Genomic DNA, 24344 nt, shown 5'->3' with positions numbered 1-24344 from the left:
ATATCAAAATCAACGTATCATCCAAGCCAAACACGCTGCCAGATACTTCTAGGTTAATTTTGTATAGAAGGAAATAGAAGAAGAGAGCGCGACGCTGCGTTATTTTTGTTTATACCCTCTTAAATGTTTTGCTTGTTTTTGGAGAACGGAAATTGCTAATATATGTATGGAGATATGCATTTTAAACTTACTATAACCTATAATTACAATAATTTCCCAATATTTCAATATTGATTAGACTAGAAGAAGGCTAAGTCGTACTCTACATGTCAGTCGTTTTTCTAAAACGCGACTAAAGATGGATTTTCGCAGCTTAGAAGTTTTGATATATGCACATACATATTTGGAACTAACTGTTTTGTACATTTTTAAAGAGGAGAATTGCTGTAACTTCTTTGATTATTGTCTGCTGAAACTAAAGTTAAGTATTTCTGTCTTACATCATAAAAATCATTTTCTGATGAATGATTTCTGTGTGCAAATTTTATTATAATATTCGTATGACATGGTATTACCATGCTTTATTTGTTTTAAACAGATTAACAATATTCCACTTCGAAAAAGAACAACAAATCTATTATAAATTGGTCATAAGAACGACATTTTAAACAACTCTTCCATATCCATAAACCCAATTAACCGATTAAACCAATAACCAATCTGAATTATCAGAAAATATAAATGAAAAACATTTAATATCACTTACCTTCATAGCCCTCATTGTCATGCATTTCACGGGGAGGACAAATTATATTTTCTTTACCCTCTAACACAGCCAATAGACATTGATGGATGCAAATATATTGCTGTTCGGTTTGGACCATCCAAACGCGTTCTATAATATATTAAAAAAGAAATAATAGATTAATAAAAATATAAATAAAAATAACTACATGAATCTAACCTTTTCTCATGGCATAAACAATACCAAAGATATCCACAAAATCAGAGGTATTTATTTGTTGAAGTATACGATCCAATGTTATAAATGTACCCGAGCGACCAACACCAGCACTACAATGGACCACAATGGGTCGTTGATCTGTACCAATGCGATCACGGAAAGCTCGAACAAAACGCACCAGAGTTTGAGGTGGATTTGGCACACCGAAATCAGGCCATGTGGTAAAGTGGAAATGGCGTATGATACGTTGTTCACTTCCCTGAAATTAAAAACAAAAGACATTTTATTAATAAAAACAAGTAAAAAAGTATCAGTCGGCTTTGCCGACAGAGATATACCCTCAGCCTGTGCGAATTGAAACACCTTTTTCACAAAAAACTTATGTATCAAAATTTCAAAATTTCAAAATTTTGGTCGTATGAAATGACAAAAATGTTGATTAGGATTAAATTAAATTTAAAATTTGCGGAAAAGGTACTTAAAGGAATGGACCGACATAGACCATGGGGGTGCCATAGGGGGTTTTTAAACCCTTCGGGCTGTTTTCTCAAGAAGTATGGACTTGCCCCTGAAACAACTTTTACCATCGTAATTGAGGCAGCGAATGTAAGTTGCTTCAACAAAAATCAAAGTGATTCAATAGCAGGTCTTAAAGTGAACTTATCCAAAATTTTGTGTTGGAGGTACCGGATGGAGTGGACAAATATAGTCCATATTCGAACCTGATCTATACCTGGTAGATATTATGAGAATGTGTAAAGTATGGACCAAATCGGTCACTCCCATCAAGAGTTATCGTGCGCACAATTTTTCCGAACATTTTTGAACTTTTGTGGGCTAGGTACCTGAAGGAGTGTACCGATATGGCTTATCTACGAACTTAAACTACGTTTGGAAACAAAATTACGAAGGCCAAATTTTGGCCGGAATCGACATATCCGTTCGAGAATTATCTCGCGCTTCCACCCATAAACATGCTGTCATAGGGTTTGTTTTTCAACTTTCAGGATATTTTCTCAGGAAGTATGGACTTGCCCCTGAGGAAACTTGTACCTTCGTATAGGAGACAGTGAATACAAGATGCTACAACAAAAACCAATGCGATTCGAGAGCAGGTCCTAAACTGAACTTTTCCGAAATTTTGTGTGGGAGGTACTCGAAGGAGTTTTCCGATTGAGTCCATATTGGAACCTCATCTAAGTCTGGTAGAAATTTCATAATGTGCAAAGTATGGATCAAATCGTTTACTTCCTTCAAGAGTTATCGTTCGCACAAATTTTCCGAACATTTTCGAACTTTTGTGGGGGAGGTACCGGAAGGAGTGGACCGATATAATCCATCTTTGAACTTGAACTAAGTTTGGACAAAATATTACGAAAACCAAATTTTGGACCGAATCGGCAGATCCGTTCGAGAGTTATCTTGCGCTCCAACCGCTACACACGGTGTCATAGAGTTTTTTGTAACTTTCAGGCTATTTTCTCAGGAAGTATGGACTTGCCCTTAATGAAACTTACAGCGTCGTATAAAGGACAGCGAATACAACTTGCGTAAACAAAAATCAAAGAGATTCGAGACCAGGTCCTAAACCGAACTTTTCCGAAATTTTGTGTGGGAGGTACCCGAAGGAGTGGACCGATTGAGTCCATATTGGAACCTCATCTAAGTTTGGTAGAAATTACACGATGTGCAAAGTATGGACCAAATCGGTTGTTCCCTACAAGAGTTATCGTGCGCACAAGTTTTGCGACAATTTTTGAACATTTGTGGGGGAGGTACCTGAAGGAGTGGACCTGTATGGCCCATCTTCGAACTTAAATCGAATCTGGACAAAATATTTCGATACCCAAAATTTAAACCGAATCGATTGATCCGTTCGAGAGTTATCGTGCGCACCAGCCAGCCAGACAGACGGACAGACAGACAGACAGACAGACGGACGGACATTGCTAGATCTACTCAAAATTGTCTGAAACGGATATCGTACAAACATACTTGGGGTCTAAAACCATTATTTCGATGAGGCACATTTTTGGTCGTATCAAAGTGTAAATACCCTCTATAGCCTAAAGGCTGAGGGTATAATTATAATTTTTTTGTTATTATAAATTAATGGTTACACTTACCCTGCACACCATAAACTCCGTCATAATCCAATCCGGATAATGACTGTCATTTAATATTTGCACCTTAATATCACCATAGAATACTGGTACGGTATCATTTGGCCAATATTGATCACACTTTTCACGACCCTTTTCAAAACATCTGGTGAGCATGACAATTGCCCTCGAATTACTTTCCCAACACATGCGCCAGAAATCATCACGTGTCGAATGCAATGGACCTTGTGTAACAATAAATTCACGTGGACTATTGTGGCCTGGTACATAATTTGCATTAATATAATCCGATCCCTCATCATCATCAACAGGTTGCAGTTTAAAACGCGAGTGGTCATAGGGTAAAATATTGGTAAAACGATTCTTGGGACGATTACATGGCAAATCGGCAAATGTACATGGTTGATCACGACCCACATGTTTAAGTTCATCGAATTCTTCACTGAAACGGAAATCCGAATCGGCTGACATCATGCGATAATGTTCGGCGAAATTTTTAATTGGCACCGGACGATTTTGTTCAATAACACTATCCGGCAGTGACATATTGTCATTGGCTCGAGAATCTTTTGTGGTCTTGCGGCAATTATTGCGACGCCTTTTATAGAATACCAAGGTAACCAGTAGTATTAAAATTATTGTCAATGGCACGGTAACAGCAACAATCAATGATGTATTGTCTTGATCTGGAATATGGGGTGTTAGGCAATGTGAGAAAATAAAACAAAACGAAAAAGAAATTTGCATTAAATGTATTGTGGAATATATATAAAGTTTTAAATTGAACTAAAAATTAAGTTAATCATATTTTGTGGCTCCAAATAACTTACCAGGAGAGGTTAGTAGATCTTTTTTGTTTGTTTGTGTGTATAAGACAAAAATTATATTTTTGTGTAAGCAAGACATAAAACGATTTATGTAGAAAGAATCATTTTAAATAGTTTGTTATAATTTTGGGAGAAAATGTAATTTAATTATGGGAGGACAACAAAGAATTATGAAATTATTTGTATTTTTTAATTCTTCAAAGTCGTTAGCAATGTCTTTTTTTAAATGACTTCCTTTCTCTTATAATTATTAAGTATATAATTATGAAAAGATCCTTCAACTCACCTGTTTGTATGGGAAAACTATAGGCCGTATCGGTGAACTTATCCGGGGCGGTAAAAGCACGAACCTTGACACGATAAGTGGTACCAGATTTTAGTGGTCCATTACAATAGCCACTCTTGCGATTATCACAGTTTTCAGTGCCAATCGTAAAGTCTTCGACGGAACGATTTTCAAATGGATAGTAGGGTTCAACAGCTTGATATGGCAACCAAACACTGTAGGACTGTACATCATGCCAGCTGGGCATTTCCAAACCTGAAGCATTCTTGCTATCATCTTCGGCCACAATAATTGTGTACATGCGAACCTGCAAAATAAGGAAATATGTATGTGTAATATGGGATGCAATAACAACAAGTAAGAAAGTATCAGTCGTCTTTGCCGACACATATACCCTCAGACTGTGTGGATTGATAAACTTTTTCCCAAAAAAAAAAACTTATGTATTTAGGGGGGTTTTCGGAGTATGAACCGACAAAATTATGGATAGGGTTAAAGTTCAAAAATTTGCGGGGTTATCGATAGACAGAGCTTTTTTTATTACACTAGCCATTCGACGTTACGTTGACTGACCCGAAGAGGTGTGCAAGTTACTTCAAACGACAGTTTGTCGAGCACCCGAGAGTGACAGGGCGAAGAGAAGAGTGTTACGTCGCATTAGATCTCTTCCTGCCGAGGATGAACCACCACAGTTTACAATGGATGATGTTGCGAATGCCATCAGGAACGCTAAATCATCCAAAGCGTTGGGCCCTGACGGAATTTCCATGGTAATGTTGAAACAGCTGGATGAGCCGGGAGTGGAGTATCTCGCTAAAGTTCTCAACCTGTCGCTAGCCTCCCTTATTGTTGCCGAAGTCTGGGAAATGGGCAGGGTGGTCCCGCTACTGAAGCCAGGCAAGGATGCCAGCAAAGATGAATCGTACATCCGATTTCACTTTTGTAACCCGTAGCGAAGACCCTTGAGGCCTTAGTCCTCCCCGCAAGCAGCACAGCACGACAACAGCGCTGCACGCCATCTCCACACATATTTGTCGAGGACTCAACCAGGAGCGACCGTGTGATAGAACAGTATCAAAAGCCTTTGATACTGTCAAGCACTCCACGCTGTTCGAGGACATCGAGCAGACAACCCTCCGGTCAAGCCTGAAACGTTGGATAATCAACTATATGTGTGGTCGCCAGTCGTATGTGGAGTTCAGGAACAAGAAATCCAAGCCCCGTAGAGTGAAACTGGAAGTTCCCCAAGGAGGGGTGATATCTCCGGAACTGTATAACCTCTACCTTTCCTGTATTCCGCCCCTCCAGACGGCATTGAGATCACCACATGGACGGCGCAGTATAGAAGAGAGTTGAATATCAGGGTCGATGGTACAGGATTCCGACCACAAACTGCCACAAAATTCTATGGGTCACATTCGACACCACTTTCACGTCGTCCGCGCATGCCACAGCTGTCTGCGATAAACTGAAATGTAGGAACAAGGTCCTCAAGTCTCTAGCCGGCAACACTTGGGGTGCAGATAAAGAAACCTTGTTGACCACGTATAAAGCGATAGGTCGGTCTGTGGTAAGCTATGCGGCTCCAGTTTGGTCCCCGAATTTATGTGACACGCAGTGGGATAAGATTCAAATTTGTCAGAACGCCGCCCTGAGAAAAGCAACAGGGTGCCTCCTCAAAACTACAGTGGACCATCTACATGAGGAGGCAAAGATTCTTCCAGTACGGCAACATAATGAGATGCTATCGTTGCAGTACTTGCTCGGGTGTTACCGTGAGAGCCATCCCAATCACCATCTGCTGGCCATCGATACACCCAGGAATATGAAGAAGGATATATATTTATGCTCTAGAGACGACGGACCAACAACATAGGAGAGAACTTCTAGATCAACAGGCATATCAGGCGGGTTTGAACAGCATTCACACGGACACAGTTGCTAAGACCATAAGCAATTATTGTGTGAATGCAGTCATCGGAGCACATCCCCCATCTATCGCAGCTGAAGAGCGTCAGCTGCCACGACAAACCAGAGTAGTTTTGGCTCAATTACGCTCGGGATATTGCAGTCGCCTAAATTCCTATTGGGCGGGAATCGATCGCACCGTGCAAGACATCTGCCCAGTATGCTGCATGGGCCCGCGCGATTCTAAGTACCTATTCAACTGCCCCGCCAAGCCTACTCATCTGACTCCAGTGGATCTGTGGTTACATCCCATCGAAGTAGCCAACTTCCTGGAACTGGAGATAGACCCAGAGCCAGATTGAACAGGAGAACGAACTTACAAACATAATAATAAAACACTGTTACAACAACAACTAGCCTATGAAAAAACATAATATCGCTGTAAACAGCGTCACTAGGAAAACATTCGGTAAAAATGTCCAAAGGATCCTCGAACAGACCCTTAGCCACACAAAAATGTTCAACATTTGTGTGGGTGGTAACACAAGGATTGGACAGATAGGGCCGAAAATTTGAACATAAACTAAGTTTCGACAATATTTAGAGATCCAAAGTTTGGACTAAATCGGTTGCTACGTCTATGAGAAATCACGCGTACCATTTTAGCGAATATTTTCGAACTTTTGTGGGGGAGGTACCGGAAGGAGTGGACCTATAAGCAGCATCTTCGAATTTCATCTAATATTCGAAAAATATTACAATATCCAAAGTGTGGACGAACGCAGTACTCCGTTCGAGCTCTCCAGCCACTACATATGGTGCCATAGGGGTTTTTTACAACTTTCGGGCTGTTTTCTCAAGAAGTATGGACTTGCCCCTGAAAAAACTTTTACTGTCTTAATTAAGGCAGCGAATGCAAGTTGCTTCAAAAAAACCTAAGCAGGTCTTAAAGTGAATTTATCCAAAATTTTGTGTGGGAGGTACCCGAAGGAGTAGACATATATAGTCCATATTCTAACCTGATCTATTTCTGGTAGGTATATTAGGACGTGTAAAGTGTGGACCAAATTGGTCACTCCCATCAAGAGTTATCGTGTGCACAATTTTTCCGAACATTTTTGAACTTTTGTGGGGGAGGTACCTGAAGGAGTGGACCGATATGACTTATCTTCGAACTTAAACCAAGTTTGCACAAAAAATTACGAAGGCCACATTTTAGACCGAATCGGCAGATCCGTTCGAGAGTTATCTTGCGCTCCAATCACTACTCACGGTGTCATAAAGATTTTTTGTACCTTTCAGGCTATTTTCTCAGGAAGTATGGACTTGCCCCTGATGAAACTTATACCGTCGTATGGGGGGCAGTGAATACAAGTTGCTACAACAAAAATCAAAGCGATTCGAGAACAGGTCCTAAACTGAACCTTTCCGAAATTTTGTGTGGTAGGTACCCGAAGGAGTGGACCGATTGAGTTCATATTGGAATATCATCTAAGTCTGGTACACATTTTACGATGGGCAAAGTATGGACCAAATCGGTTACTCCCTTCAAGAGTTATCGTGCGCACAAATTTTCCGAACATTTTCGAACTTTGGTGGGGGAGGTACCGGAAGGAGTGGACAGATATAGCCCATCTTCGAACATAACCTAAGTTTGGGTAAAATATTACGAAAGCCAAACATTGGACCGAATCGGTTGATCCGTTCGAGAGTTATCGTGCGCACCAGACAGCCTGCCAGACAGACAGACGGACGGACATTGCTAAATCAACTTCAAATTGTCTGAAAAACATTTCGTCCAAACATACTTGGGGTCTAAAACCATTATTTCGATGAGCCACATTTTGTCCGTATGAAAGTGTATATACCCTCGTTAGCATAAATGCTGAGGGTATAAAAAACCCACAATCTTTTAATGAACATTTTTGAGGTTAGAATAAACTGAGGATACTATTTCGAAATAAATACTTGACAATTTTTTCTTAAATAAATAAATAAATGCAAACAAAGAACTAATACTTACCACTCCATTTTGATCAGAGAAATAATTTTTACGGAAACGAATTTGTATCGTTGATGAACTGCGATAAACTTCGGTGGGCACAACTTGTGTGGCTGGTTTGGGTGGTGCCAAAATGGGCATTGTTTGTTTATATTCTCTTTCGGGACCATAACCAATTGACGTTTTAGCTTGTATTTTGAATACATACGTTTCACCCGGCTTGAGACTCTTTATAGAACCCGTTGATTCCGATGAATCAAAATCAACCGTCTTCCTTTCTGTTGCATTATTAACATTCATATAGGTTATGGAGAATTGCCGGATAATACCATTAGCTTCACTCTGCGGCAACAACCATTCAAAGAGTATTTCACTTGGTTCAACATTAATTGGATGGAATCGTTCTACCCGGCCAGGTACCGCTTCATTGGTACTAAAACTAGCCGATAGTGGAGAACTACTTCGCAATACCGACGATTCGGTACCGGAACGTACTACCACTGTAAATGTATAGTTGCGATGTGGTTTCAGATCGGTAATGGTGATTTCATTGCGTGTTGTAATATTTTGTGCTAGAATATTGTCGGCTGTTAAATATTGTACATCGAAATCGTTGAATTCCCCTTTGGGTATATCCCATTTCAATGAGATTTCGGTATCGGTTATATTGGTGGCATGCAGTTGAGTAATGGGTTCGGGGAAAAGGCGATCTTGTCTTTGTATGGGTAAACTGGAGACACCACCGCTAACAGTCCAAACAGTAATGTTGTAAAGACGTCCTGGTACCAAACCGGTAAAGGTAACCTTGCGATCGGTATCATTGGCAAGCTTTTCTTTGTCCTTAATTTCAGGATCACCCAATGAGAAACGATAGATATCGAATTTAGAAGATGACTGGGGAGTGGGTGTATATGACAAGGTAATGGTATCACGTTCATCTTCCTGTTTATCATTGACCACCACCACCTCGGATTGTATGAGAGGCATTGTGCGTGTAGAGAGATGAGTGGTGCCAGAGAAAATTCCATACGAAGTTGTTTGTATGTCAAATTTATATTGCACACCCGGCATTAGGTCGCCAATGAGAACTCGCACCGTGGAAATGTCATCGGCTGCAAAAGGGATTTAACATTTAAAATGGGATTTTAGTTCTCTATTTAGATTTCGACTTACTTGACTTATTTTCGGAAACATTTTTGGTTTGCGTTTTCGAGGGATTATCTGTGGGCCACCACTTGAGTATGTAGGATTCTACACGACCCTCTGGTTTGGGCCATTCCAAGGTAATATTACGTGAATCCACCAAGGGTATAATATTCGAGACAGGATTTGGTGGTACCGTGGTGTTTACTTCCTGGGGATTTGGACTTTCCACACCAAAGCTAACACTATTCACTTGTATGGTGTACTTTTCACCCTTGGTCATGTCGGTAATATCAGCCTCAGTGGAACGAACACTGGGTAAACGTACCCATTGTTGTTCCGATTCGGTACGATAACGGATATTGTACTCTGTAAAGTCACTATTCTCAGGCGGGGCCCAGTGGGCCAAAACGGAATTACTGCGTACCGTTTCAATGGTTAAGTTGCGTGGTGGATTGGGATCTGTAAGAACGAAAAGAAAACGTTTACAAATTTGTCTTTTTTAGAGAGTAATTTCCAATACTTACAAACTGCCTGGAAATAGGAATGGGGTTCACTTCTCAAACCATGACTGACTGCAAATACTTTTACTTCATAACCAGCTCCGGGATGTAGGTTTTTAATCACCAATCTTGATTCCTTGGTAAAAACAGTTCTCACCTCTGAGGTACCATTGCGTGAGTAGAGAACCTCATATTGCTCCTGTTTGGAGTTGACATCACTCTTCCAGCTAATGTTCAGGCCCATTTTAATGCTCTTCAAATCCTCAATGATGGGTGAGGAAGGTCGTGTAACCACAAAAATTGTGGTCTCATTGGATTCCATTTTCTTTGAAAGGGCTTGTACGGATACGGAATAATTACGTCCTGGCAACAGACTTTCCAAATTGAAGCGAGTACGATCGGTCGACAAGGTACTGGTATCTCCATTAAAGGTTTCCAATTCATGGTAAACAATGCGATATTCATCTTGTGTGGAAGTTGGATCAGGTTCCCAGGTAATAATCATGCTATTGCTAGAATCATCATTAAATGAACGCAGATTTCTCACGGGTAATGGCCTTAGAGTTACATCTCCGGTTGCAGGCCATGATGTCACCTTTCCTGAGACTGTCTTAACGATAACATTGAAGGTTTTACCGGGCTCTGGGATGTCGCGGAAATCAAAATAGGCTATGGGATCATCGGTACGCGGCACTGTGGACTGCCGTCGCGAGGTGGCTAAGGATACCTGGTACTTATCAAACTCTGATATACCCTTCGGGGCCTCCCACAGCACCCGAAATGAATTCGACGTTATATAGTCTTTGTCAAATGTTACATTTAACGGCCGTAACGGTACTGTGCGATATTGAGCTGTGGTGGGTAGGGATATTTCATCTTCTGACATGGTTTGTACCGATATATTATAGGCACGACCGGGTACCAAACCCTTAAATGCTGCCTGGGCCGGTCCTGGTGGTTCACCCTCCTTTTCCACATACAATACACTTTCCAAGGCATCTGGTGGCTCTATTGAGACTTTGTAGTGTGTATAAATGCCGGCAGGATATGGTGGCTGCCAAAGGACCAATAAAGTGGTTTCATTACGAAACCATACAATGAATTTACCCGGGGTATTGGGTTCTACTCAGCCATGTGTTAAGAGGACGGCGGGTAAGGATGTAGGAACAAGCGAAATAAACATGAAATTGTCGAATTGTGTTTGGGTTTCGTTGCATGATGAGGCGAAGGAAGGCATTACCAAAGTTGCGGATTTTTGTTCAATGAATTTACAGAGAGATACGGAGGAGAAAAGAAAAAAAGTAAAATGGAAAATTGATTTCACGTGAATGTTGTTGTTTTGCTCACTATAAATGTATATATGAATAAGTATTGGTAGGTATGTATGTACATGATATGTACTAAAAAAGAAGCTGTTATAGCCGCCATAAAAGCATATTATGTTCAGTAGTTGTGCGATATCCAAAATCAATTTGAAGTATGCTGAAGTTGAAAATAAAAACAGTTGCTGGCAATATGTACTACTCGACTGATACAGGATACAGGAGCATTATCATCGTCATAACCACATGCTTGCATGCACTCCATAACCCATAATCGACGATATGTTGCAACGATAGTATAAAAATTGAATGAATGAATGAATGAATGAATGAATGGCTAAATGGTAAGTAGGAAATGCAATTCGCCAAAGTGGCACATGAAAGGATTTAATAAATTCTACATAAAAGTTAAATTGAGTTTGAAAAAGGAACAAACAAAAACTAAAGCGAAAAAATAAAGAAGGATAATGGAATTTTTATGTTACCACTGCCAAAAATAATAATGAAACACAACAAGTGATAAGTAATGATAGCCAAATATGAGACAAGAATTGAAGCGAATACAAATTAAAATAAATAAATTAAACAGTCTGCATACTTACATAAATGGGATAATGAATGAATATATTACAAATGCAGATTTTAGTTGGAATGCATATGTTACAGGAATAAAAACTTTGAATTTTAAAAATTAAAATTGCTAACTGAATAATATTAAATAATAAAAAAAACAAACCTAAGAATGTCTGATGTTAAAAAAAATAATAGGTGTGTCTTTTTACGTGATAATTAGTAATAATTATTACTAATGTTGCAGATTTTGACAGTTGTATAAAGGAAAAGTTGCTGAAAAAAATGTTTCGGCAACATTTAGTAAGTAAAAAGACACCCCTAATATTTGTAATGATAAATGTTGACAAATTAGTAGATAGAAATTTGAATTAAATGTTGGAATATATGTGTGATGTTCGTTAATTTTCCAAAGACCTATATAAATATTCGAATCGAACTATTAAAATAATAGACAACATAAGCTAAATATTATTAACATCAGCCAGGTAACACCACAGGAATAAAGATCTTGAAAAATATATTAGGGTTATTAAAATATTAAGTTTATTAAAATCTGTATTAAAGGATTCTTTTTGAAGAAAAAAGCACGAAAGTGTTGATATTAAAAACAACGATGTTATATAAAGTAAAAATACGAATGGAAATGTTCTATCAAACCCTATGCGTTCTGTGAACAGGTGATCTTTTCTTTGAATCGAAAGACTGGAAACACCACCGGGTACCAAACCAGGTAAGGTAACTTTGCGATTGGTGTCATTGGCAAACATTTGTATAATCTTAATTTTAGAATTACCCAAAGAGAAACGAATTATTTTTATTACTTGGAATACTACCTCAATAAATAATAAATAAATTTCTGGAAAATGAAATAGTCAAACTCAGAAACTGTTATCGATGTGGGGTTCATTTTTATACCTTCAACCTTCAGGGTATACACTTCACCCCGGTTAACTACCTTTCATAAAATTCCAAAAAATTGAGGCAGTTATGCGGGAAAGGCAGTTACGAAAATCCCGCATAACTACCTCATTTGGGTAGTTACCAAAATCTCATCTCAGCCTTACAAAAAATGACAACAATTAGAACATAATCGCAAAAAAACGGTCTATAGTAAAAAAGTCTAAAAATATAATAGTTATATTATTTAATCAATAAGAAATTTAGTCATCAGTGAGCATAACACCATAACACTGGACATCTTCATCACAATTCACGTAGTCGTCGAAATTGATTTTCTCATAAATACAGCAGTGCGGGTAATAAACCGAGAAAAACATTATTAACTGTTCTTTTTGGGGAAATATTTGACGGGCATATATCCGAATTGGGTACTTATAGAAAAGTAGTTAAGCGGGACAGTTCGAACTCGTTTATATGCAAAAACTTTGGGGATTCAGATTGAGAGGCAATTAAACGGGAAAGGCAGTTAAGCAGAGAGGTAAATAAGCGGGGTGCAGTGTATACATATGTATATGTATGTCTGGACGAAATCTGTTTCAAACAATTTGGAGCCGATTTAGCCCTGAAAATGTGCAAAATTTTCACATTCAATTTCCAAACATTTTGTAAAAGTGCTGGCTAACAAGTGAGAAAGTAGCTTTGTTCCTTTACTTTTTTAATGGTAAAAGAGAAAAGTGTCAAAATTGCTCTCTCATGAACATTTTTACCAGAAAAGTAAAGGAACTGAAAAATGGTAGATCTGGTAGCAATGTCAAAAAGAAACATAAAAAACCAATTTTCTTCTTTTATTTCACAGTTTTTAATTTTGTTTTGTCAGCGTTCGACTTTTTCTTCTGTTGTTCGTTAATTTTTTTCTTCATTGTGAAATAATCGTCAAACAAAAGTCGAAAAATCAGTTCTAACATTTTTTTACCTGCAGAAATTTGTCTGGTAGCCAGGAATGGAAAATTAAAAATTTCAAAAAGTACTAAAATGGTACTTTTTTCATTGAAAAGGTACTTTTTATTATTTTTTTAAGAATAAATAAAAATTCAGTAAAAAAAAACTACAACAAAGGCTTAAGGTAGAAACACAATGACTTTTGTTTCTTGATTCACGCTCAATTTCAAGTAAATAAATAAAGGCCAGGTACTACCTAATTCAAAGGCGATTTTGGATTTCTTTATTCCATTACACAAATTCAGGCTTAGATAAGTATGCATTTTTCATTGTGTCCTTCCCTTTATAATTAACTTTATCATTCCGTTTGTAACACATCGAAATATTCCCTATAAAGTATATAACCAGGTCTATCCTCTGTTGGATTCAAGATAAAGCTCTCAATATTTAATAAGGGGCTTTTTTAATTTGGTACAATAGCTTCAATTACTCCTAGAAACTTTGGTATTGAAAATGGGCTCTATGGGTTCAATTTTTGATATATCTCCCATACAACGGTTCCTCCCGATTTTCGGTATTTTGAAATTTTGAACCACATTATTATACCAAAATTGTTGAAATTTGGTATTTAGTCTTCCTTGGGGCTACAAAACTCTCCCCAGAAATTTGTCAGTGTGGGTCCCCATTATTATAAGTCTACTTTTGTTAAAGTTTCGATTTAACGAACAGATTTATAGCGTTCCGGTTAACTTAAAGTTAAAAGTGATGATTCAATTTCAAGGAGGAGCATCTTGTCATTAACTCTCAATGCAAAAATTATATTGTTAATGCCTCCACATTGGTTTGTTTTGCGTTTTCAAATCCATCATATAGTAAAAGAACACATATAATAATGGCCCTTAGCCTTATTATCCCATCGAAATTACTCAAATTAGATACTTTGTATTCGATATGGGTATAAAACATTCCTATGGAGAATGTGGGTATAAATTCACTTTTTAAATAGCTTAGAACTGACAAACTATCGATAGTCCGGATATTGTTTTGGTCGCTGTCGTAAACCTTGTTTATATTGAAATCTGAACAAATTATTTTTTAAATAATTCGTTACAAAAATGTTTTGGTGGTCGATTTAAACTTTGTTTTTCGTCAGTAATCAAAAAAAATAGTCAGACCAGCACTAATATAGCCCCCATAAAGGAGGTGTAACTTAATATTTCGGATTCTCAAAGGGTGGAAGAAAATTATCAATCCATCCAGATTTTTACAATTTTTAGCAATTTTAATTTTGAATTTTGCATTTTTAGTTCCACATACAATTTTTCTAGACTAGAGTATGTGAAATGGTACTGAATTGGCCGCGGGGGTACTTCGGTACTTTTTATAGTGAAATGGTACTGAAAAAAGTACTATTGTACTGAATTTTCCATCCCTGCTGGTAGCCTGTGGTAGAAGAGAAAGGCATATGAGCTCTCTCATCTCTCACTCTCTTAAAAATTGCTGCCAGTTTTACCACTTTTTGGGCTTAAGGAACGCTTTGCAGGTCAAAAATGGTTACAAATGGTAACCTCAGGTAAGTAAAGGAACACATCTAGTATTAGTCAGCTGTGCCGATAGAGATATATAGGATTTGCCCCCGAAAAAATTGTATCGTTTAACTAGGGCCATATACAAAACATGTTGCCAAAAATTTAAAAGCGATCCCAGATGAGTCCTTAGGCTGCACTCTTTCTAAACTTTGTGTGGGATGTACCCGATAGAGTGGTCCGATGTAGTCGATATTTGGACATAATTCGAGACTCTACTACTCAATTAGTCGGTACCTCGGGCTTTTTTTGAAGATTTTGTGATATTATCGCAGAAAGTATGGAAGTATCCCCGAAAAAAATTGCGCCATCGTAACATGGTCCACTTTTCTTTTCCCTGATACATGCATAGATTAAATAATAAGATGTGCAAAGTTGCACCAATCACGAACTCCCTGCGAAAGTTATCTTGCGGGTTTGTTATTTTAGTTGGTGCCGTCAATGTTTCTTAGAGCTTTTAGGCCATTACTTCAGAATGTATGGACTTGCCTCGAAAACCATTATACCATCGTAAAGGGGCCGCAAGGACAATCTGCTGAGAGGAGCTCTTAAACTTCACTTTTTTGAATTTTGTGTGGGAGGTACCCGAAGTAGTGGACCGATGCAGTCCATATTTGACCCCGCTCTATGCCTGAAAGTAATATTACCATATGAAAAGTAATGTCCAATTCGTTTACTCCCTTCGAGAGTTATTGTGCGCACCATTTTAGCGATTTTTTTTAACTTTGTGGGGGGATTTTCTCTTGGCCGTTATTACCTTGGTATAAATTTGTTTCGTGGCCGAGCCCCAGCGCTACAACTTACGAATTCAGAATCCATTCGTAAAATTTCTTCCAAACGTATATCGAGTTCAAAGAACACACATGTTTAAAATGTTCGCTATGTTCAGAGGCTGCTTGAGAATAGTTGTGTACTTCTTACTGCTTGTGTGTCTATGTATATAATCTTCTTCTTCTTTTCTGTTTAACTCCTTGAGGAGCATAGGGCTATGTATATAATAGGTACATGTTACTTGGTCTTACTTGATCGGTGTTTAAAAACAAAAAAGAAAGCCACATCACGTCAAAAAAAAAAAAAACAATAGTAATTATAACACTTTACAAAACACTGGTTCCGAAGCCTATGTACTTGCGCAAGCAGATTAGCGCAAGTGATGATGAAACCGCTAAAAAATCGTACAAATACGGGACGTATGGCGGTACATGTAGAACTGGAAGGTCAAGACTTCGTTGGAGTCCAAGTCTACTCTTCCCGACATATGGTGCAAAAGCTCTAAAAAATCCTGCTATAATCAACTAAAATGGATTGCGGGCAGGAAAGGACTGTCTGATATTAGTCCAAATTTTTGGACATCATAATTTACTTCTAAAAGTTATGATGAACTATATCGGACTTCTTCGGGTACCTCTTTCACAAAAGATCAAAATACTCGCTTAAGTGTAAGGACTGTTCGATGATTGTTTTCAAATTTTCATCGAAGATTGGTAGTCCTTGTGATTATTAATACAACGATATAATTCAAAAGCTCTAAAAATCTAACGATGTCCAACTAAAAGGGTTGGCTGGCCGGATAACCATCGAAAGGAATGAATCCCAAAATTATATATACCCCATTTTAATATGCAATTCGAAGTGGTAATTAGATTATTTATATTTTTCAAAGTATAATATCGACACCTCCAAATAATAGTATGCTAAGTCTAAAAAGTGAGTTTTGCAGGAGAAGCTCTCAAAGTTTGGAAATTTCTTTGACCTTCAGTACTATGCTAAGTAAATATTTGTTTATAACTTCCGTTCGGATTGACCGATTATTACCAAAAGACAGAATTTAAGTTAAAGGACGTTAAATATAAAAATGTAAAGAACTTGAAAACATGCTAAGTCGACTTAACATACTATTGTTTGGAGGCGTCGATATATTCCTTCAAAATTTGAACTTATTACTTGGAATTCCAAATTGTTCAATTGTAGTTTGAAACATGACACAGTTACCCAGTAGTGGGATTCTCTAACGCTTTTTTTGGTTACCGACAAAAAATCGTTAAAATTGAAATGCTTATAATTTCGGTAATTAACGAAATTTGTCGGCAAGTTAGCAACCAAAATAAATTTGTCACTAAGTCCTACCGATGGCAACAGTGCTGCCAACTTGCATTTATACTTTTCATTCATAATTTTGTGTTTTAATTTCACCGATTTTTGTCGGTAACCAAAAAAAAACCGTTAGAGAATCCCACTACAGGTAGTGGTACAACACCAGCTGTTCGAATATGAAAAGTCAACACGGTGTGCCTTAACCAAATTTAAATGGAAGGTGCTTACACCTGGGAAGTTTTTGCAGATTCTGAAACTACAATGCTCGTAGATGAAAAATATGAAGAAACAAAAAAATCGCCGGAGGGATTTTCAAATAAATCGCGATTAAAGTTCACCTTTTTAGGGGTTCTTTAGGTTTTCACGATTTTGCTTGGAAACCGCAATTCCTATGTAAATGGGTCTAAAGAAAATGTTGTAGCTGTGAAAATTCTGATATTTTCGTAGGTTTTACCGTTTTTGAGATATAGACGTTCAAATTGAGACAATGCAGTGACTGTATCGCCTCCTTATAAAACAATGTCATTACTGCAATTTCCCATATTAAACTTATATATCTTGAAAATGGTACAACCTAGGAAAAAATAAATCATTCAATATTATAGAGAATTTTCACAGCTTCAACATTTTCTTTAGTCCCATTTTGATATGACTTGCGGTTTCCAAGCAAAATCTGGAAGACTTAAGATAAAAACCTAAAAATTTGGACTGAACTTCTATATCCTAAAAATGGCAATACCTACGAAAACATCGAAAAGGACAATCTTGTAGAGAATTTTCACTGCTACAACACTTTCTTCAATCCCATTTCGATAGGGCTTGCGGTTTCCAAGCAAAATCGTGAAAAGCGGGTTTCATCAAAAGTTAGTTAAGGCGCACTGAGCATGATATTGTTTTATAAGGAGGCGATACAGTCAGTTCATTGTCTCAATTTGAACTTCTATATCTCAAAAACGGTAAAACCTACGAAAATATCCTAAAGGTAAATCTTGTGGAGAATTGTCACAGCTATAAAATTTTTTTAGGCCCGTTTACATAGTACGCGCGGTTTCCAAGCAAAATCATGAAAATCCCTCCAGCGATTTTTTTGTTTCTTGATATTTCTCAACTATGAGCATTGTAGTTTCAGAATCAGCAAAAACTTCCCAGGTGTAAGCACCTTTCATTTAAAATTAGTTAAGGCGCACCGTGTCAAATCCCTTTATGAACAATTATTTTTGTTGTATTTTCCCCAACAACATAAAGAAAATGTTGACATAACATATTCAAAATTTTACGATACCACTACCTTGATAATTGTGCCATTGTTTGAAATGTTCCATTTGTAATTCGAATTAAGTTCATTTCGAATGCATATTATTTCATTTGTAATTTATTTATTTTTTCTAATTAAAATTCGAAAAAGTTCATTTTAATTTCGAAACATCTGAAAGAGTACATCTACAAATCTTTCAAATTTTGGCACTTTGAATTACATATAAAAAATTCAATTATGAATTATAATATTTTAAATATGAAATTAAACTTTTCCAACTACAAATGCACCCAACAATGGAAATGGAAGTGGTTTCATGTGAGTTCAAATGGAGTCGTGAAATATTCATCGAACTTTCATGATAATAATGAAATAACGATAATGACCATAATGTCTATTTTCGTACACTCAGAATTCTCCTCACATACATCTTTCAAAACCCCTATATCGAATGAATTTTAATTTTGGAAAATATTTTGTGACAATACCAAAAAAATTTATTGAGTATTTTGCGATAGTTTTTTTAATTGAAAAATTACACTGTGTACCGAAATTTGGGGGGGTGAAAAATTTCTTTTGGGGTTGAAAGCCCTTGATGAGTACATACAGAAACCCAAAGTGCAGATCCGCCGTGAGTCGAACTTTTGAGTTATGGCGTGATGAATTTTTCTCTGGAGACCCTATAAAACATCAGAAATTAGCGTTATATCTTTGTTCGTTGTTGTTTTGGCTTATTTTTGATATGACATATCTTCAGTCAAAACTAATGAGGATCTTTTTTGTAGAACAATTTGACCCTCTAACTCGCTTCCTTCCATGTCCTTTTCGTCCTTTATTTCAAGAACCGCTAAAGTACCACAAGACGACATTTTTCTGCTTCGAAATATTCTGCAAAAATGTCGCTCAGAAAATTTTACGGCTCTCATTGACAACTAATCGATATTGTTGCGTTTTAATAGTCCTTTTTGACATTTACCTGTTTTTCTTCAGAAAAAAAACTATATTTTGTTTTTCTGCATTCTCGTCTTTTGTTGGTTGTTCAAATATACAGAATATACAAAAACAAAAACATAGTTTTTTTCTGAAGAAAAACAGGTAAATGTCAAGAAGGACTATGAAAACGCGACAATATCGATTATTTGTCAATGAGAGCCGTACCTAAAATTTTGTGTGCGACATTTTTGCAGAACATTTCGAAGCTAAAAAATGCCATCTTGTGGTACTTTTATAGTGGTTCTTGAAATGAAGGACGAAAAGGACATGGAAGGAAACGAGTTAGAGGGTCAAATTGTTCTACAAAAAAGATACTCATTAGTTTTGACTGAAGATATGTCATATCAAAAATAAGCCAAAACAACAACGAACAATGATATAACTCTAATTTCTGATGGCTTATAGGGCCTCCAGTGAAAAATTCATCGCGCCATAACTCAAAAGTTCGACTCACGGCGGATCTGCCCTTTGGGTTTCTGTATGTACTCATCAAGGGCTTTCACCCGCAATAGAAATATTTCACCCCCCAGACCTCGAGGTCCATTTTGTTGCACAGTGTTATAAAATTAAGTCTCAGAAGTAAATACATATAATAAACAAAATAAATTCCTACAAACCTTTAAAGTTGATTTAAGTGAATATTTGTACCGTATAATACTCGTATATTGCACTTATAGTAAGTAATTGAATTTTGTTGTTAAAATAACGAACAAAAAGTTTTGCTACGCTTCAAAAACAATAAAAATCAACGAGTTATTTATTTATATGACCATAAAAACGTAACAAATTTTCTACAATACCTACAGAGTAGATACCGATTATTATTTTGCAAAACAAAAAATAAATCAGAATAAATTTCAACAATGCAAACAAAACAATTAAAATATAGAATCCATTAAATATGCAAATTTATTGAAAGAGAGATAGGCAATAGAAGTGAATAAATAAAATAAAAGTCAACAAAACACAATAATTTAGTTGTGCAAAAGATAATTATTTTCCAGTTATTGGAAAATTTTGTGCTTATATAAGACTATTATATGTAGGTGGTAGATAGTTAATATTTTAGTTGATACATTTACACAGGAAAAACTATCACAAATAAAATCAACATTAAGAAATTTTGGCTTAGATAGATTTTACAAAAGTCTAAGTGTGAAAAATAGTCTATCTAAATCAATTCAAAATTCTGAAAATTGTACATAGTAACTCAAATTGGTCGAAAAATATGGGTATTGAAGTTTTTATTGAAGATCGAAATTTTAATATAATAAATAGCGTCTAGCCAAACAAATTTAAAATATTTTTTTTAATACAAATTTAGTCTTAATTTACATAATTGCTGTTGATTTAACTGTGATTATTTCCTGTGTATATTTGCATAATATTGGTATTTGTATTATTGATTAGTAATTAAATAATATTCATAGACAGCAAACAAATAAATTGTATATTATTATTGTTGTATATAAGCAATAATTTCGAAAATTTGTAGCTAATATTAGCAATAAAAAACTTTTAACCAATTTTAAATATTGTTTACCTCTTAAGATTTTAATATCCAGTAAATCTTTATGCCTTGTTCTCCGTGCTTGTTTTTGGGGGTTAAGCGTTTTAAATTAAATATTTGATTTGTTAGAGATTAGGGAGAAAATTTGTGATATTTTTTGATATAATAATAGTTATTTTAAAATAAATTAGTTACGGAATTTCCACGCCACATAAAACGTAAGTAGAATACGAGAATTAAACAAAAAATAAATGGAAAAGCAAAATTAAATAAGAACCAAAACCAAAATGTGTAAAAACCACCAACAAAATTAAAACATAAATATGGACGTGAAATATTTTTTTTTGGTTTGTAATTTAATTAAATCAAATTAAAATTTAACTAAATTCCAAAAATTAAATAAATAATTCATCAACTTATAAAATCACTTAAATGAACATTTATTTGGTCGTTTAGTGGTATCATCTGGATTATATCGGCGTGACTTACTTGTGGTAAAATTACGACTTGTATATGCCACCGATTCTTTGCCATCGTATATGGTATAGGCCTGCACCTGATATGTGGCACCCGGTGTCAGTTCTTTAGCACTGTGTTGGAATGTTGAATCATTAACATTGAATACTCGATTATATTGATTGGAAGCTTCCGATAGTCCCAAGACTTTGATTTTAAATGCTGTATAATTGCCCTGTAGCGGTGGTGACCATTGTATGATGGCATTTTTACTGCTGCGCACCTGTACGGACAGATTTGATGGTGGATCGGGTGCTGTAAGAAAAAAAAAAAGAAAAAAAAAAACAAAAACGAATTAATATTTATTCAATTTTATAATACATTTATAATATATAATATAAATTTATAAATATATTTAATTCACGGCAACTTATAGAAGTGTTAAGGAAACCGAGCATATCATGGAATCAAATGAAAACTTTACATTTTTGTCGAAATGAATGAAAAACTTTGTTATGGCCCTATTTTCCGCCTAGGAAATTAGAAAAATCGCGTTGTCCCACCACTAAATATTCAAAATTTGTCCAATATACATATCTAAGAAGTAACCCATAAGAACTTTAAAAACTTGAGTTTGGGCGTCGGGTGAGTAACCCTCCCCTTGAAAAAACAGCCTACTATGAAAAAAACGAAAGAAAAGAAAAACTAACCCCTCCAAAGTTGACGGACCCCGCAAACGTTTTAAGGACCTTGATCTGCGAATCTGCACCTGGAATGTTCGAATTCTTTATAGAGAAGGAAATACGATGGATTGGGAAAGGCGTCACAACAACACCTAAAGGTGATGCACTGTATTGTAGCTGCCATGACGTAAAGCATGAGTTTGGTTGCGGATTCGTAGTTAGTCGGAGACTAAAACATCTAATATCCAGCCTCACCCAGTGAATGAAATACTTTCTGCAATTCTAATAAAAGCTAAATTCTTCAACATCAGCTTTATTTGCGCTCATGCTCCCACTGAAGAAAAGGACGAACAGAGCAAAGATATATTTTACGAGCGCTTAGAAGAAACATATGACCGTTGCCCTGTCCATGACATTAAAATTATTCTAGGCGATTTTAATGCCAAAATTGGAAAGGAGAATATCTTTGGCCCAACAGTCGGGAAATTCAGTCTCCATAGTGAAACATCTGACAATGGTATGATGCTGATAGACTTTGCAGCTGCAAAAAACATGGTAGTTAGCAGTACCAGATTTAATCATCTCGATATTCATAAGGGCACCTGGCTATCTCTCGATCATGTTGTGAAAGATGGAAGACATGCATCGAGCGTGTTGAATGTACGATCGTTCCGAGGCGCAAACATTGATTCGATTAATTGTTGCAGCAAAGGTACGTACCCGTCTAAACGTTGCAAATAAAGCACGAACAGACACAACGCGGAAGTTGGACATCGATAGGCTGCAAACACAACAGATAACCACAGCATATTCCACTCAACTAGCCCAATTGCTTAAAGAGAGCACTCCTTGTCCCGATAACATAACAACACAATGGCAAATATTGCCCACTCCACGCAAACAGCCGCAAAATCCATACTTGGATACCAGAGACCTCCACAAAGGAATTCATGGTATGACCAGGAGTGTCGTGCTGCTACCGAAGTGAAAAATGTGGCATATAGAGCTACTTTACAATCAGTAACAACGCGTAGCGCACGAGAGAGATATCGAGAGAAAAGGAGAGAAGAGAAACGTCTTTTCCGCAAGAAAAAGAGAGAAATGGAAAAGCGGGAGTGTGAAAAAATCGAGATGTACAGGAGCCAGAATGAAGTCCGAAAATTCTACCAAAGAGTGAAACATCAAACAGATGGCTTTGGTACAGGCACATCCTCCTGTAGATACCAGCAAGGTAATCTGGTAACAGATACAGATAGCGTGCTCAGGATATGGAAGGAACATTTCTCCAATCTGCTGGTATCCAATAGTAGCGAAGACGATGATACCACAGATCCAATCCCAGAAGATGGTATAGAATGTATACCGCCCGGCCAAGATGAGGTAAAAACAGCAATCAACCGGCTGAAGAATAATAAAGCAGCAGGAGCCGATGGCTTACCAGCTGAGCTTTTTAAACCCGGAGGCGACATGCTGATAAGGTGTATGCAGCAGCTAGTTAGCTCCATCTGGCAGGAAGAACGCGTACCCTACGATTGGAACCTGAGCATCCTGTGTCTCGTCCACAAGAAAGGAGATAAGACTGTATGCTCCAACTACAGCGGCATAAGTCTTCCCCTATTGCCTATAAAATAGTGTCAGGGATATTGTGCGAACGACTAAAGCCAATGGTCAACGAAATAATTGGACCATACCAGTGTTTCTTTAGACCTGGCAAGTCCACCATTGACAAGATATTTACCCTGTGGCGAATCCTGGAGAAGACCCAAGAGATGCAGATCGACATATATCACCTTTTTGTCGATTATAAAGCAGCATTCGACAGTCCCCTCCGATCAAAGATATTCCATGCAATGTCTGAATTTGGTATCCCCGCAAAGCTCATCCGGCTTTGTAAGATGACTTTAACTAATACTAGGTCCTCAGTTAAAATTGGAAAGAACCTCTCCGAACAGTTCACTACCAAAAGAGGTTTCAGACAACGATACAGCATTTCGTGTGACCTATTCAACATTTAGCTGGAAAAGGTAATACGAGATGCAAATGTCAAAAGAAATGGCACAATTTACACCAATAGCCACATGTTACTTGCTTATGCTGATGACATAGACATCATGGGACGATCAGTAAAGGAAGTAACTGATACCTTCAGGAAGGTCAAAGCAAAATCTGCGAAAGTGGGGTCTGGCGGTAAACGGCGAAAAGACCAAATTGATGGTGTCGACGCGCTAAGCGTCCATAGAGCTTGGACCAACTGTGGAAGTTGGTACCTATAATTTTGAGGTAGTTAAAGACTTCGTATACCTCGGCACTGCCATAAACACAGCAAACAACATCAGT

General features: G+C 37.0%; 1 protein-coding gene across 2 annotated transcripts in view; it reads right to left on the bottom strand.

Annotated features, from left to right (window-relative positions):
- LOC141398587 (tyrosine-protein phosphatase 10D-like) overlaps positions 1 to 24344 on the bottom strand; it is a 365390-nt gene that overhangs the window by 13781 nt on the left and 327265 nt on the right. For both annotated transcript variants that reach the window (XM_073975995.1, XM_073975994.1), the window contains exons 3-10: positions 21358 to 21639; positions 9721 to 10818; positions 9224 to 9655; positions 8072 to 9162; positions 4141 to 4447; positions 3031 to 3713; positions 905 to 1163; positions 707 to 835 (exon numbers count right to left, since the gene is read on the bottom strand). In XM_073975995.1, the coding sequence (XP_073832096.1) occupies positions 707 to 835; positions 905 to 1163; positions 3031 to 3713; positions 4141 to 4447; positions 8072 to 9162; positions 9224 to 9655; positions 9721 to 10818; positions 21358 to 21639 (4281 nt within the window). The remainder of the gene's footprint in view (positions 1 to 706; positions 836 to 904; positions 1164 to 3030; positions 3714 to 4140; positions 4448 to 8071; positions 9163 to 9223; positions 9656 to 9720; positions 10819 to 21357; positions 21640 to 24344) is intronic.

This window comes from Musca autumnalis, unplaced genomic scaffold (genome assembly GCF_047663935.1).
Source record: "Musca autumnalis isolate F117 unplaced genomic scaffold, ASM4766393v1 scaffold_3, whole genome shotgun sequence".
NCBI lineage: Eukaryota > Metazoa > Arthropoda > Insecta > Diptera > Muscidae > Musca > Musca autumnalis.
Note: the sequence above shows the minus strand (reverse complement) of the source record. Positions and strands in the feature narration are given on the sequence as shown.